We start from the raw sequence: 15485 nt of genomic DNA, 5'->3' as shown, positions 1-15485 counted from the left end.
ACACTTTGATACCTACTCCTTAAATGATGAAGTAGCTTATCTAGTTGAAGAGGGAGAATTATGTTTCAGGCAGAGAAGACAGAATGAGCAAAGGCAAGGAGGTGAGAAGACGGATGTATTTTGAGGCCACAAGAGGATCATCATTGCTGCAGTGTAAAGGAAAAGGCAGAGAATGGCAAGAGGTAAAACTGGAGAGGCAGTCAGGGGCCAGTTCACTGGAAGTCTTGTACGTCATGTTAGGGAATTGGTTTCTCTGATGCAGCAAGTGGTTGTCAAAAAATTTTTTTTGTTGTTTTTAAAGTAACAGACCAGTATTGGAAGAAAAATTGTACATGAAAGCTACTCAGGATGAATAAGGGTTGGATGGGCTAGGTCCCAAATGCTTGGCCTCCCACCGACTCTCACTATAGTTCCCAATGTGGTGAGTCGAAAAGAGCAGATCATCAACATCAGAATTATCTATGGTACCTTATTAAAAATGCAGATTTGGGGGTTGACAGCAAAGGCCAACCCAGAATTCAAAGCTGGGATTATCATAAACTCCCCAGATAATTCTAAAATTTTAAAACCAGACATTCTATAAGACTGCTGGCCCATAATCTTCACAGTGCCAGTGCTGTGAATGACAAAGAAGGGCTGAGCAGATGTTCCAAATTAAAAGAGAATAAAGGGATATGGCAATTAAATGCAATCCATGAGCCTCAATCAGGGAGAAGTTGTGCCCTAAAGGACATCATTGGTACATTTGGCAAAATTTCACTACAGTATGATACAAAGTAGTATTGTATCAAAGTTGAATTTACTTATTTTAATGTAAGAGAATGTTCTTGTTCTTGGAAAATATATGCTGAAGCCCTTTAGGAATAAAGGAGCATTATGTCTACAAAAAATGGATTGGGGGGAAAATATAGCTAGGTAGGTAGATAGATATAGCTCTTTGTACTATTCTTGAAATTATTTAAAAATTAAAAGTTGAAAAAAAATTGAAAAGAGAAAGCCTAGAACAAATTGAAGTCTCAGGACTGTGCCAACTTCAACCACTGTTAGAAAACTGGGAATTACTTTAGAAAACTGGGAATTACTGAAAGGCTTCAGGTAGTGGCATTAATCAGATTTCTGTTTTTGATAGATTGCTTTTATGGTAGTATGAGAGGTGGAATTAGGATGACAATATTGGTGGCAAGGAGACCACTTAGAAATCTAAAGTGCTTCTGATAAATAAGCACTGAAAAGAATGATGGTAGTTAAGGTGGAGACAAAAGGGATTACGTGGTAAAATCAGTTGGATTCAGTGGCTATCTAGATATGAATGGTGGAAGTGAAAGAAGAAAAAAGATAACTATTAGGTTTCTAGCTTGGGTAGTTATGTAGATAGTACTGCTACCAAAGTTACAGTGAATACAGAAGGAACAGCATTCAATGTGGGATTAGATGAATTTGAATTTGGCTATAAGGGACATTTAAGTGAAGACATAAACAGATAAAGAAGCTGAAGCTTTGACAAGAGGTCAGATATAGGATATGTATTTATATATTGTATATATGTATAAGGTATATACACGTGTATATAGTACAACAATATGACATAATCAAGATCAAGTTCATGAAAGGCTGAATCTAAGAAGACTTAGTTTAACAAGAATAAATTTAAGGCTCAGTACACTGGACCAAGCTATCAAACCAAAATTGAAGAAGTAGAGAATGGAGGAGACGTAAGTTAGCAGTGGCACTATGAAAATAAAACTTTATAGGTTTGAGTATTTGTAAATCCAATATGTCAATATTTTAGGATAATTTTCAAAAAAACATATGTAATCTTAGACTGCATTAATGGAAATCTGGTATCTAGAAAGAAGCAAATGAGAATGATAATTTATTGTATACAGTCAGGCTTCCATATCAATGGGTTCTGCATCTGTGGATTCAACCAACTGTGGATCAAAAATAGTAGGAAAAAAATTCCAAGAAGTTCCAAAAAGCAAATCTTGAATTTTCTGTGCCCTGGCAACTATTTACATAGCATTTACATTGTACAGGTATTATAAGTAATCTAGCGATACTGAAGGATATGCATAGGTTATATGCAAATACTGCGCCATTTTATATAAGGGACTTGAGCATCCTCAGATTTTGCTATCCGTGGGGTTCCTGGAACCAGTCCCCCACAGATACCAAGGAATGGCTGTCCTAGTTAGATGACATCTGCAATACTGTGTTCAGTTTCATTCAAGCTTGAATAGTGATAGAAAACAGTAAAATATAATAGTAAAGGGAATCATATTATGGATGGCTGAAAGAAATGGAAGGAAAGTGTCAGGGAAATGATAGCTTTAAAAAAATATTTATGGTCTGTCATGTGGAAGAGGCATTATATTTGTTCTTATTATTTCAAGGAGAATTAGGGAAAATGAGAAATGTTTACCTTTAAGGTCTTTTCATTCTTTTTTGCTTTGTATTATTAAAGAGGTGAATTAAATTTACAGGGACATATGGTTTTAACTCAACATAAAAAGAACATTGCTCTCTAACAATGGAATGAAGTGACTACAATTTGGTAAACTACTTGTCACCAAGTGTAGTCAATCAAAAGTTGGATGCGCCTGGGTCCTGTCATCAGTAGGAGGTGAGAGTAGGGTGCTCTCAGGGTTTCTCTCTGCTTTGAGATTCAATGAGATGGGAATGAAAAGATTAGACAATGAGATGAATAATATTTTTTTGAAAATAATATTTTTCAAAATATTTTTTTTTCGACTCAGTAAAATTACAAGACATCAAGTTGACATATAAGGAAGTTCTACTGTCTTTTATATTTCTAGAGTTAGAGAGAAAAATAAAAATTTGAGATTCAGAATTTCTGGGAAGGTGAATTGTTCTTTGGCTGTCCGATTTGAAGATAATCTTCTAGTTTCTTATGTGTAAATCTTGACCAGATACATATTAAATAGCTTACATTCAGATGATAGGTGACCACACATTACTGTCTATATTCCCATCTTATTCACAAACCTTGATTAGGGAACTGTCTTCTGAAATAATCAAATGTACAGTCATCTGATATATCTGGCCTTGTATCTAGAAAAGATGGTAAAAGTTCATTAGTGTAAGCATGAAAATAGTTCATTGACTCTTTTACATTTCATATTTTTATCTTTTTCTAAATGAAAAATGCTAGCAGATAATATGTAAATAGTAGTTTAGCTGAATGAAATTAATACAAACAGTTCTCAAATCTTATATGATTTTTGTTGCATTTTTGCTATTTATAGTAAGGTCTAAAAAATGTTCATACTCTTTGGGTCAGCAGTTCCTTTTTAGGAATCTATTATAAATAAATAATTAAGAATATACACAAATAGGGAGTTAAACATCTTCATTGTTGTTTACAACAGAAAAAAATGTTTAACAATGGGGGTGGCTAAATAAAGGTTCACTAATACAATGGAATACTTTGCCACCATTTACTAACATGTAAAGAAGTTAATAATATCCTGTACTTTTAAATGAAAACATAGGTTGCCAAAAACCCTGAAGATTAATTAATAACCTGTGATTAATTAACATTAATTAATTTCTATACACAATTTCTATACACATATATAGAAAAAAGTCTAAAATAAGGATTCTAAAATGTGTTCTTTAATTTCTGACATTAAATTTAACAGAAGAATATATAAAAGTTACATATAAAAAGTGACTGATTTGCTTGGCTGATCACTATGAGAAAGAATAATTTAAAGTTCAATGAAGTAACCATCTTAATTATAATAAAATTCTCTCGTTTCCTAGGTGTGGTTCTTACTTCCATTTCTATTTTTAATTAGCCTGCTGTATCATAAACTAAGTGGATTTATGTACTTGTATATATACTTTTAATTAAGTTACCTGAAATTCTCTTTGAAAATAAGTGTGGTATAAATGTATAAAAATTAATATATACACACATAAAATTAAAGAAGTATTTTAGACAAAATTAAAATATTGTTTAAATTTTATGAATATATTTCAAAGGACCTCAAATAAAGATAATGAGATAAAAATTAAGAAAAAAATATACCAGAAATGTTAGAGATTCAGAGATTTATGTTAGACTTAGCAGATTCCTACAGAAGCAAATGAATAATCCAAAATTTAATTTCTCTCCTGGCTCATCACAAAAGGACCAAGATGTTTTTTAAAACATAAAATCCCTATATTCTGTTTTGGGAAAAATCTTTCAAATTGGCGATATCTCTCAAGTACAGGGACCACTCAATCCAACCCTCCAGTCTAACTGACCACTCCTTTCTCTGTGCTCCCTTACCCTGTGCAGACTATAGGCATTGCACCTGTAACACCGCGCTTAACTTGTTTGTCTCCTCCTATTAAAAGATGAGTTCCTGGGAATAAGAAATGCAAAGCACGGTGATAACCTCAAAGCTGTAGCACAAAAAAGTGTTTGTTGAGGAAATGAATTAATTGTTTGTCAGAGGGTAAAAGCAGAACATTCCCTGTCACATCAGAATTTGATTCTTGTGTCTTTGAACTAAATTTCCTTTTTCACAAACCTAATGGAACACAGAACCAGAAGGAAGGCAGTACTATATTATAAACATGCAAATGACGTATATTTTATATGATTTATCGTAATTTTCAACATTTCTCATTTTATCCTCATAGATTTAGAATGGACAAAAATAATCTTTTAAATCAGAGCCTTTTACTGTCTTTCGCAACACTACTTTTCTTCTACAACAATGATAGAAGAAAGTATTAATATTGTATTTTGGCATTAAAGGGAGTTTAAAAAATTTTTTACTTCATATAGAACTTATTTATGATGAGAAAGGGACAAAAATATATGCTTATAATCTCACTTAATGAGAAGAATAAAGATGTAGCAAGATAAGCGTGAAATGAGTGAAACTATATAAAACTGTATGAAAAGGTATAAGCAATTACAAAACTATGTTTATATAGAAAAGTTGAAAAAGTATTTTCTTGTAGCTTGTAAAAAAGTTCAGAGTAAGAAAGATCATACACATGACATTGCTGTCTACCTTGAGAGGAGATACTTGCCAATATGACCCAGTTGGATTAAAAGAGACACAAAACACCGCAGAATTATGACTGCTAATCTTGAGTAGTCTACAAATCATTATGTGATTGTGAAAACATTTTAAATGATTCCCAGCTTTTGTTTCTGCATCTGTGCTATGTGGATATTAGAAAGAATTTCCCAAAAGGGCCTGAGAAAAGAACTGAAAACATTTTGCCAAGATGTAATGCATACCAACTCATGATAAAAAGTAGACTATGAAATAGTTAAAAGCTAAAATCCTTTTTAGATAAAATTGAATGGCAGCAAAAAAAAAAAAATTGACATAATCAGGATAAAAATGGGAGGAAACTGTAAAAATCAAAACTTGATTGTTAAAGGGAGAGAGCAAAGGAAATATTCTAGAAAAAATTACACAAAGTTAAAAGTAGCAATATTATATAATCATTATAAAGAATTTGGAGAGACAAGGGGTGAAATTAGGCTGAAAAAAATTCACTTGTAATAAGACTTGATTCAATGAACTCTTTTTTTTTTTTTTTTCCTGCGGTACGCGGGCCTCCTACTGCCGTGGCCCCCTCCCGTTGCGGAGCACAGGCTCAGCGGCCATGGCTCACGGGCCCAGCCGCTCCGCAGCATGCGGGATCCTCCCGGACCGGGGCATGAACCCGTGTCCCCTTCATCGGCAGGCAGACCCTCAACCACTGCGCCACCAGGGAAGCCCATTCAACGAACTCTTGATGTCATTTTTTAGCCCTCTTCCTTTGATTGAAATAATGCTATGAACCATAATAAACTATTATATTTATCTCATAGAAAATCACCAGGCCAGTGTCCTTATGAATGTGATCTATAAATTCTAATCACAGTAATCTATAATTATTTGTTTTTGCTTAAAGTCTGCAAAATGAATTATTGAAAGTGTCCTGGTAGGAAATAAAGTTAACTAAAATACTCTAATTTTTTTTAGGGATATACTGATAACAAGCAATCATTTAAAGTAAGAAATAGTTCAAGAGCATGAACTTAAGTTGACCTCAGGCATTAACCTCAGTTAAGATGATACTGTTCACTCTTTCTGCCAAAGATTATTAGTAAATAATAAAGGAGGAAAAGAGAAAAAATTTCAGAAGTTCTTGGGAAATTAGATTCCGTTAATTCAATCCACATTTAGCAGATGACAGTGTATTTGGTGCTCAGTATCTGCTGAATGAACTTGTGACTGCTAACTTTAAATTTCCCACTGGATCACTGTTATTAAACTCCAGAAACATCTGAGTAGAAATCTTCTAAGTCTGGTACTCAGGTCTTCAACTTCTGGGCTCTCTGCAGGTAACAGATGCTTGAAAGATTGATTGATTGGCTCCAAGGATGATTTTTTGGATCGCATCAACTAGGGATGTTGTCCTTCGTCTGTGTTTGTCAGGCTTATTTCCCAACTAGACAATTCTGTTGAACTCTGGGTACTAATCTTTCCCTGCTACCCCTTCCATACCTTCTGGAGCTATTTATTGTTATGTATGTATTTGTTTCTTTAGTGACTGGCTGGTGTATTTTAGCGAAGTCCATTACCCCCTGAAGTGTTAAACCTCTAATTTGCTCCCTGAGGGGTGCAGACTTGGTTGTGCCCCACTCTCTCTGGGAAGGCAGTGGTTTTGGCAGGGTTGTCTTTGACACCTTCCCTGATCACACACCCTGCTGTTAAATTCCACTAATTTCTGGCTAATAGATCTATTGTTTTCAACAGTGCCCTGGGGCATAAATTGCCCTACAGACTAATCCAATCAAATTTGGGCTCCAAAGGAACAGTTTCCCAGGTAGGGGTTTCAGATTTGTTCTGATGCCACCTCAGACTCCTCCCAGCTGTTCCCCTCCCTGCAGTTCTCTCTGGTGAACTAGCCAGCCTACAAGTTTAGCCTGTTTCTCCAATGGATCTACCAATCTTCTCCGAATTGCCTTTTACTCTACTTCTACTGTTTCTGAGAATGCTGTTAAGCTTGAATTTCTCCAGGATCTGTTGCACATTAAGTCATTTATTTTGGGAAGACATTAGGAGCTATCTGTTTTACCTGGTTCCCCTGACCAAGGAAAAATATTTGGTCTGTTGTGTCATTTAGCATCTCTGCTGCCTTACTGATTTTCTGTCTAGAAGATCTGTCCATTGATGTCAGTGGGGTGTTAAAGTCTCCTACTATTATTGTATTCCTGTCAATCTTTTCCTTTATGTCTGCTGCTATTTATGTATTTAGGTGCTCCTATATTGGGTACATTTATGTTATCAAGTGTAATATCCTCTTCTTGTATTGCTCCTTTTATCATTATATAATGTCCTTCTCTGTCTTTATGTTTTAAAGACTACTTTGTTTTAAAGTCTACTTTGTCAGATACGAGTATTGCTACCTCTGCTTTCTTATTGTTTTCATTTGCATGAAATATCCTTTTCCATCCCCTCACTTTCAACCTGTGTGTCTTTTGCCCTAAAGTGAGTCTTGTAGGCAGCATATTGTACTTGTGGGCCGCATATTGTAGGTTCTTGATTTTTTTATCCAATCTGCCACTCTGTGTCTTTTGATAAGAATTTAGTCCATTGACATTTAAAGTAATTATTGATAGGTATGTACTTATTGCCATTTTAAACCTTTTTTTCCAGTTTTTGTACTTCTCCGTTCATTTCTTTTTTGTTTTCCCTTTTGTGGTTTGACGGATTTCTTTTGTATTATGCTTGAGTTCCTTTCTTTTGGGTTTCTGTGACTCTACTGTACCTTTTTGATGTTTGGTTACCCTGGTTTTCAAGTATGTTAACCATATCTACTTGCTTTAGACTGATAGTCATACAAGTTCAAACACATTCTAAAAGATCTTCATTATTATACTCCCATTCCCTACATTTTGTGATTTTGATGTCCTATTTTACATCCTTATCCTTTTACTGTTAATTGTAGTTTTAATCATTTTTACAATTTTTTGGATTGTTTTTTAATCTATGTACTGACTTAAGTGATCTTCAATCCTTTTATGTATTTGCCTTTCCTATTGTGATTTTCCCTTTCCTATAGATACTTGCTTCTTTTCTATCTAGAGAAGACCTTTCAATATTTCTTTTAGGTTAGGCTTAGTATTGCTGTATTCTTTTAGTTTTTGCTTGTCTGAGAAATTCTTTCTCTCTCCTCCTGGTCTAAATTATAATCTTGCTGGGTAGAGTATCCCAGGGGGCAGGGTTTTCTCTTTCAGGACTTTGAATATATCATGCCACTGCCTTCTGACCTGCACAGTTTCTGCGGAGAAATACGCTGATAGTCTTATGGGGGTTGCCTTGTAACTGACTGCTTTTCTCTATCTGCCTTTAGAATCCTCTCTTTATCTTTTGCCATTTTAATTCCAATATGTCTTGGTGTGGGTCTGTTTGTGTTCATCTTCTTTGGGACCATCTGTGCTTCCTGTACCTGGATATCCGTTTCCTTCTTTAGATTACATTTTCGATCCCCTTCTCTCTTTCTTCTCCTTCTGGAACCAATATCATGTGTAGGTTGGCATGCTTTATGTTATCCCATAGATCTCGTATATTGCTTTCACTTTTCTGTTTTCATTTGTCTTTCTGTCTGCTGTTCTGACTGATTTCCATTATTCTGTCTTCCAGATCAGTTGTTCATTCTTCTGTGGCACTTAGTTTGCTATTCATTGCTTGTAGATTGGTTTTTATCTTGGCAATTGACTTGTCTAATTTTGATTGGTTCCTTTTTATAGTTTCTAGATCCTTGTTACAGTGATCTGCCTTTCTGTTGATAATCTTTCTTAATTCCTTTAGCATTTTTATTAACTCCTGTTTGAACTCAGGGTGTAATAGACCACTGAGGTCTGTTTCATGATTTGTTTATTCAGGGGATATCTCTTATTTTTTTAATTGGGAACAGTTCCTCTCCTTCTTTTTCATTTTACTTAACTTTCTCTGTCTCTGAATTTAGGAGAAACAGCTACTGTTGTCTTGAAGGGGTGCTTTTATGTGAGAGTGTCCCTGTATAGAATGTGTGAGTTCAATATTTTTGGTGTGAGGGCTAGTTTTCAGAGTATGCTGGCCATTATCCCCTTGATAGGGGATGGGATTGGTGGTGTGTTGTCCAGAGCCTGCACTGGATTTTGGGTGGGGCCTCCTCTTTGCTCTGTGGCTGTCAGAGCCTTGCTGGGGGTGGGGTCTGCTCCCCGGTTGTTGGAGTAGAAGCCCTGAAAGTTGGGCTCAGTAAGACTCTGTTGCCCTTAAGTACGTGCTCTGTTGCAAAAGGTGAGTGCCGAAGCAAGTGAGGCCCATGTAGTCATAGCAGACCTATGTGCCACCACTGAAGGCATCCACAGTTCTTCCCAGAAGCAGCCCAAGGTCTTGTCCGTTTCTCTGTTGTGTTTATCCCAGACCTAGTGCTAGGCTGGTGCTGGGAGCTGGGGTGTTGTGGCTGCAGGAATTGAGGTCATTGTGCTGCTGCCTGGGGCTGCTCTCCCAGGACCTGTCCACCCACAATCCAGCTCCAAGCTGGGGTGTGAGGCGGGAAGAACCAGAGCACTCTCACAGGGAAAGGAACCACTGTGTATTCCTCCCCAGGGGCTGTCTGCCAGAGACATGCGATTCTGTGATGCCACGTGGTATGTATGCCAACGAAGTCCGGTGCCACCGTACCTGTGTCCCACCGTGCATGTGCTGATGATGGGCTCCAATGGCAGACTTGTGCTCTGCAGTGCAGGTACTGACAATGGGCTCTGAGGTTTGGCCTGGGCCACACCCCAGACGCTCTGGGCTGTCTCTGTGCAGCTAGATTGAGTTCACTCCCAGGGCACACAAACCCGAGATTCAGTGCCTAGCCACTGCACATACTAGCTGCCCCACCTGGCATGTGCTTCAGGCTGGGAAGTGTGATGAAGTGGCAGCCATCAGCTCTAGTCTCTTTCTGCCCTGACTGATAGCAAGCCAGCACATGTACACGGCTTGAGATCAGAGTCCAGGCCCCTCCAGTCCCTCTGTATGTCCTGGTGGAGTTCCTAGCAGTCATGGGGTTCCCAGGGTGAGGGCCTGCCTGTGTGGACCCTCCCTCCTTCACAGATACCTCCCAGGGGCGTCTTGTGTCTTGATGCCTTTTTTTTCCCATCGTACCCAATGACATGGGGATGTTTCTTGCAGCTTTGGTTGTATGAGATCTTTTGCCAGTTTCCAGTTAGTTTGCTGTGAGAACTGTGCCACATATAGATGTGTTTTTGAGGGAAAGTGAGCTCCACATCCTCCTACTCTGCCATCTTAATGCACTTATGCAAAATTTCTGATGTGTCTCTGGAGCTGAGAGTGGGGACAGTGGCACTCTTCTCTCAGTGGTACCCCACTTTAGGAGCTAAGATGTAGGTGGAAGGAGGGCAGGAGCCTCAGGTCTTCTCTATTTGCCTCTTCCAGTGTGGAACCAACACCTTACAATCCAAGACGGGTGATTAGGACCAAAATATTTTCAGTGATGTAGCGCACAAAGCGTGGAGCCTTCTTTTCAAGAGTGGGGTCTGCGTAGAAAGAAGGGAGCCCCCACCTCCTGACTGCACTTACCTGGAACTTCACTTCAACAGCAGGCAGCTGGAGACAGGATAAGAAATGTGCAAGCCCTGCCCTTCCTGGGAAGATAGCCCTCTGGCTGGCATCTGTGGGGAAAGCGGACCCTGTGTCCTTGGCTGCACTCTCCTGGAGTAGAGTATCATTGAGCTGGAATCTGGGGGGCAGGGTGTGGAGAGTCTTGATTCAAATACCCCAGGCTCTCACTGGTTTCCTTTTGGTTGTTTTTTTGTTTGTACCCAATTTTAGTAGATTTTCCCGAACAGATGATTTTTCATTTGCTGTATGCCCTTAGGACCATTTCCAGAAACTTTAAATTTTTGTTTTTTTAAAAAAATAATTTTCTCTGATTTTTGCTGGTGAGTGGGTTTGCAGAGATCCTCATGCTATCATGATGGAAGGCAATCTCTCAGTACCATCTATTTTATACTCTTGTTTTCCCATTAATTTTTCTTAGTTTTAATTTATTTCTTCTTGCTCTCCTGGATACATCTTTGTAAGATGCCTCAAATACTTTTCCAAGTAAGGTAAGTATAAGTGAAATTTAAATATAGCACCGTAATAAGACCCATCTCTCATCTGTCAAGATTCTTTTGTATTTTTATAAACAGTAAATAATATGAGCAAAATTTTAATCATTAATTTTACCTGGGGAAAAATCATGACGTCTTCCTGGGTATAAGAGGAAATAATTTGCCATTCTTGTTTTTTTTTCAACGACTGTTAACAACCATATCAATGAATATTTACCTCTTGCTCTTCTCTGATGGCTTGCTGTGGTAGAGTTTCTTTCCTTCTTTGTTTTCAGATGTTTTTTCTTGTTTTTTATCTAGGTAAGAGAATCATATTTAAAATCATTATTTAATCAATATATCAAAGATAGTATGTATGTATGCAGACATAAAACTATCTTAAGACTTCCACTTCTAGGAAGATGAAGTACTCGTCCTCTTCTTTCCACTAAGTACAACTAATACCCTGGGTATTACAGACCAAATACACACAAGAGGCTCTAAAAGGTGGAAAGAAGAAGGCAGATGATGAGGGACTTCAGCAGCGGAAGAGGAGCATGATGGTGAGTAGTTTCATGTGTTTTCTTTTTGCCTCATGCATACCAGCCTTAGAGCTGGAGAAGTCAGCAACCCACAAATGCCAAGGAGTAAAGAAATAATGCCTGAAAACGTCCCAAATTTGATGAAAGACAGGAAGGTAAATATCAAAGAAGCTCAGTGAACTCCAAGTAAGATGAAATTTAAAAACCCACAGTAAGTCACATAAACTTTCAAAGTCAAAGAGAGACTTTTGACAGCATTAAGAGAGAAGCAAATTATTACATGCAAGGGATCCTCAATAAGATCATTACCAGATTTCTCATCAGAAACTTTGGAAGCCAGAACACAGTGCAAAATAGGGAAGAAACCCAAAAAACAGCAGAACTGTCCTTCAAAAGTTAGGTAGGAATTAAAGACATTTCCAGATGAACAAAAGCTGAGGGAGTTTGTGACCATTTGACATGCCTTGAAAGAAATGCCCAAGGGATTTCTGCAAGGTGAAATGATAGTAAATTGAAGCTGTAGAGAAAAATAAAGGTCTCAGTGAAGTTAAATACACGGGAAATTATAAAAGCTAGTAAGTACTATTGTAACAATAGTTTCAAACTGAATTTTTTGTTGTCTACATGATTTAAGAGAAAAACATTTAAAGAAAAAATAGCATTTATTAGTATAAAATTAGTATTAGACTACTGTCACTTTGGTCTGTAACTCTAAACCTTATTTATTACATAATTTAAGAGACTAATACACTTAAAGAATTATTAGTTTATGTTTTTGGGCCCACAACATATAACTACGTAATTTGGTGACATATACAACTGAAAGCCTGGGAGTGCAGCTGTAAAGGAACAGAGTTTTTGTATGTATGTTTTGAAGTTAAGCTGTATCAAATTAGAGTGTTATAACTTCAGGATATTAAATGTAATCCCCCTGGTGACAACAAAGAAACGCCTATAGAATATACACAAAAGGAAGTAAGAAAGGAATTTAAACATTTCACCACAAAAAATCAACTAAACACAAAAGAAGACAGGAATGCAGGAAATGACGGACAAAAATACTCTAAGGCATATAGAAAACAGCACAGAGACAGGAGTCTCTTTTTATCAGTAATTATTTTCATTGTAAATGGATTAAACTTTCCAATCAGAAGACAGACACTGTCAGAATGGATAAAAAACACACGATCCAACTATATTCAGTCTATAAAAGACTCACTGAGATCCAAAGACACAAACTGGTTGAAAGTGAAAGGAAGGAAAGAGATATTCTATGCAAATAGTAACCAAAAGAGGGCAGGAGTGGCTCTATTAGACAAAATAGAGTTTAAATTTAAAAATGTTACTAGAAACTACTTTAAAAAGGATATGTTAAAAGATTCAATACAGCAAGAAGACATAACAATTAATTATAAACATTTACATACCTAATGACAGACCATCAAAATGTATGAAGCAAAAACTGACCGAATTGAAGGGAGAAATAGACAGTTCTACAATATAATAGGAGACTTCAATACGCCACTTACAATAGGGAGACCAGTCAGACAGAAGGTATATAAGGAAAAAGGACTTAACACAATGAGCCATTGAAACTTAACAGACATATACAGAACACCACCCAAAAATAGAACACACATTCTTCTCAAGTGCATATATAGGACATTTTCCAGGACAGAACATATGTTAGACCACCAATTAAGTTTTAATAGATTTTAAAAGATAGATATCATACAAAGTATCTTTTCTTACCACAATGGAATAAAGTTAGAAATAACAAAAGGAAAAATAAAATGTTCAAAAAATTGTGGAAATTATACACACACTTTTAAACAGTCAATGAATCAAAGAAGTCACAAGAGAAACTAGGAAATACTTAGAGAGTTGAATGAAAATGAAAACACAACAGAGCAAAATTTATGGGACACAGTGAAAGTAATGCTAAGGGGGAAATTTATAACTATAAACACATTCAAAAACTAAAGATCTCAAGTCAGTAACCTAACTTTAAACTTAAGGAACTAGAAAAAGAAGAAAAAATTAAATCCACAGACAGAAGAGGAAGGAAGTAATAAGGATTAGAGCAGAGATAAATGAAATAGAAAAACTAGAGAAAATCAATGAAACCAAAAGTTAATTCTTTGAAAAGATCAACAAAATTGACAAACCTTTAGCTAAATGGACTAAGAAAAAAGTTAAATTACTAAAATCAGAAATGAAAGTAGAGATATTACTACCAATTCTACAGAAATAGAAAGGATTATAAGAGTATTGCAAACAAGTGTATGCCAATAAATTAGATAACCTAGATGAAATGGACAAATTACTAGAAACACAGAATTTACCAAGACTATCTTATGCAGAAATAGAAAATATGAGTAGACCTATATATAACTAGTTGAGGAGATTGAATCAGTAATGAAAATTCTCCCAACCAAAAATAAAGCCCTGGACCTGACAGTTTCTTGGGTGAATTCCACCAAATATTTAAAAAACTAATGCTGATCTTTCTCAAACTTTTCCAAAAAACTGAAGAGGAAGGAACATTTCCTAACTCACTCTGTAAGGCCAGCATTACTGTGATACAAAAGCCAGAAAAAGACACTACAAGAAAATTATAGACCAATATCCCTTATGAACACTGATGCAAAAATCCTCAACAAAATAATAGCAAACCAAATTCAGCAGCATATTAAAAGGATTTACACCATGACCAAATAGGATTTATATCTGGAATGCAAGGATAGTTTTAACATATGAAAATTGATCAATGTAATACACCAAATCAATAGAATAGAGGAAAAAAACACATGACCATCTCAATTAATGCAGAAAAGGCATCTGACAAAACTCAATACCCTTTCATGATTTAAAAAAACTCAACAAACTAGGCATAGAAGGAAACTATCTCACCATAATAAAAGCCATCTATAAAAAACCTACAGCAAACATCACACTCAATGGTGAAAGACCAAAAAGCACCTCCTCTAAGATCAGGAACAAGGCTAGGGTGTCTGCTTTCATCACTTCCATTCAACATAGTATTGGAAGTTCAAGCCCTAGCAATTAAGCAAGAAGAAGAAATAAAAGGCATCCAAATTGGAAAGGAAGAAGTAAAATGATCTCTGTTTGCAGATGATATATTTAAAAACCCTAGAGTCCACAAAAAACCTGTTTGAACTGATACATTAATTCAGCAAAGTATCAGGATACAAACTCAACACACAAAAACAGTTGCATTTCTATAAACAAATAATGAAAGATAAGAAAGGAAATTACAAAAACAATTCCATGTATAAGAACATCAAAATGAATAGAATAGTTAGGAATTAACCAAGGAGGTGAAAGAACTGTGTAACGGAAACTACAAAACATTGCTGAAAGAAATTAAAGAAGACATAAATAAATATAAACACATCCCTTGTTCATGGATTAGAAGACTTATTAATATTATTAAAATGCCAATACTGCCCAAAGCAATCTATGGATTCAATGCAATCCCTAGCAAAATCCCAATGATATTTTTTGCAGAAATAGAAAAATTCATTCTAAAATTTATATGGAATCTCAAGGAACTCTGAATGCCAAAATAATCTTGAAAAGGGAGAAGGAAATTAGAGGGTTCACACTTCCTGATTTCAAAACTTACTACATTTCTACAGTAATCAAGACAATGTGGTACTGGTATGAAGACAGACATATAGACTAATGGACAGAATAGAGAGCCCATGAATAAATCTTTGCATATATGGTCAAGTGATTTTTGACAAGGGTGCTAAAATATTCAACAGGGAAAGAACAGTCTTTCATCAAATCGTGCTGGG

General features: G+C 36.1%; 1 protein-coding gene across 1 annotated transcript in view; it reads right to left on the bottom strand.

Moving 5' to 3' along the window:
- AGBL3 (AGBL carboxypeptidase 3) overlaps window positions 1–15485 on the bottom strand; it is a 95736-nt gene that overhangs the window by 19472 nt on the left and 60779 nt on the right. The window contains 2 exon segments of the mRNA XM_079931956.1: window positions 4301–4376; window positions 11256–11436. Of these exon segments, the coding sequence (XP_079788082.1) occupies window positions 4301–4376; window positions 11256–11436 (257 nt within the window).

The sequence above is a fragment of the Stenella coeruleoalba genome (assembly GCF_951394435.1).
Source record: "Stenella coeruleoalba genome assembly, chromosome: 9".
In the NCBI taxonomy this organism is placed as follows: Eukaryota; Metazoa; Chordata; class Mammalia; order Artiodactyla; family Delphinidae; genus Stenella; species Stenella coeruleoalba.
Note: the sequence above shows the minus strand (reverse complement) of the source record. Positions and strands in the feature narration are given on the sequence as shown.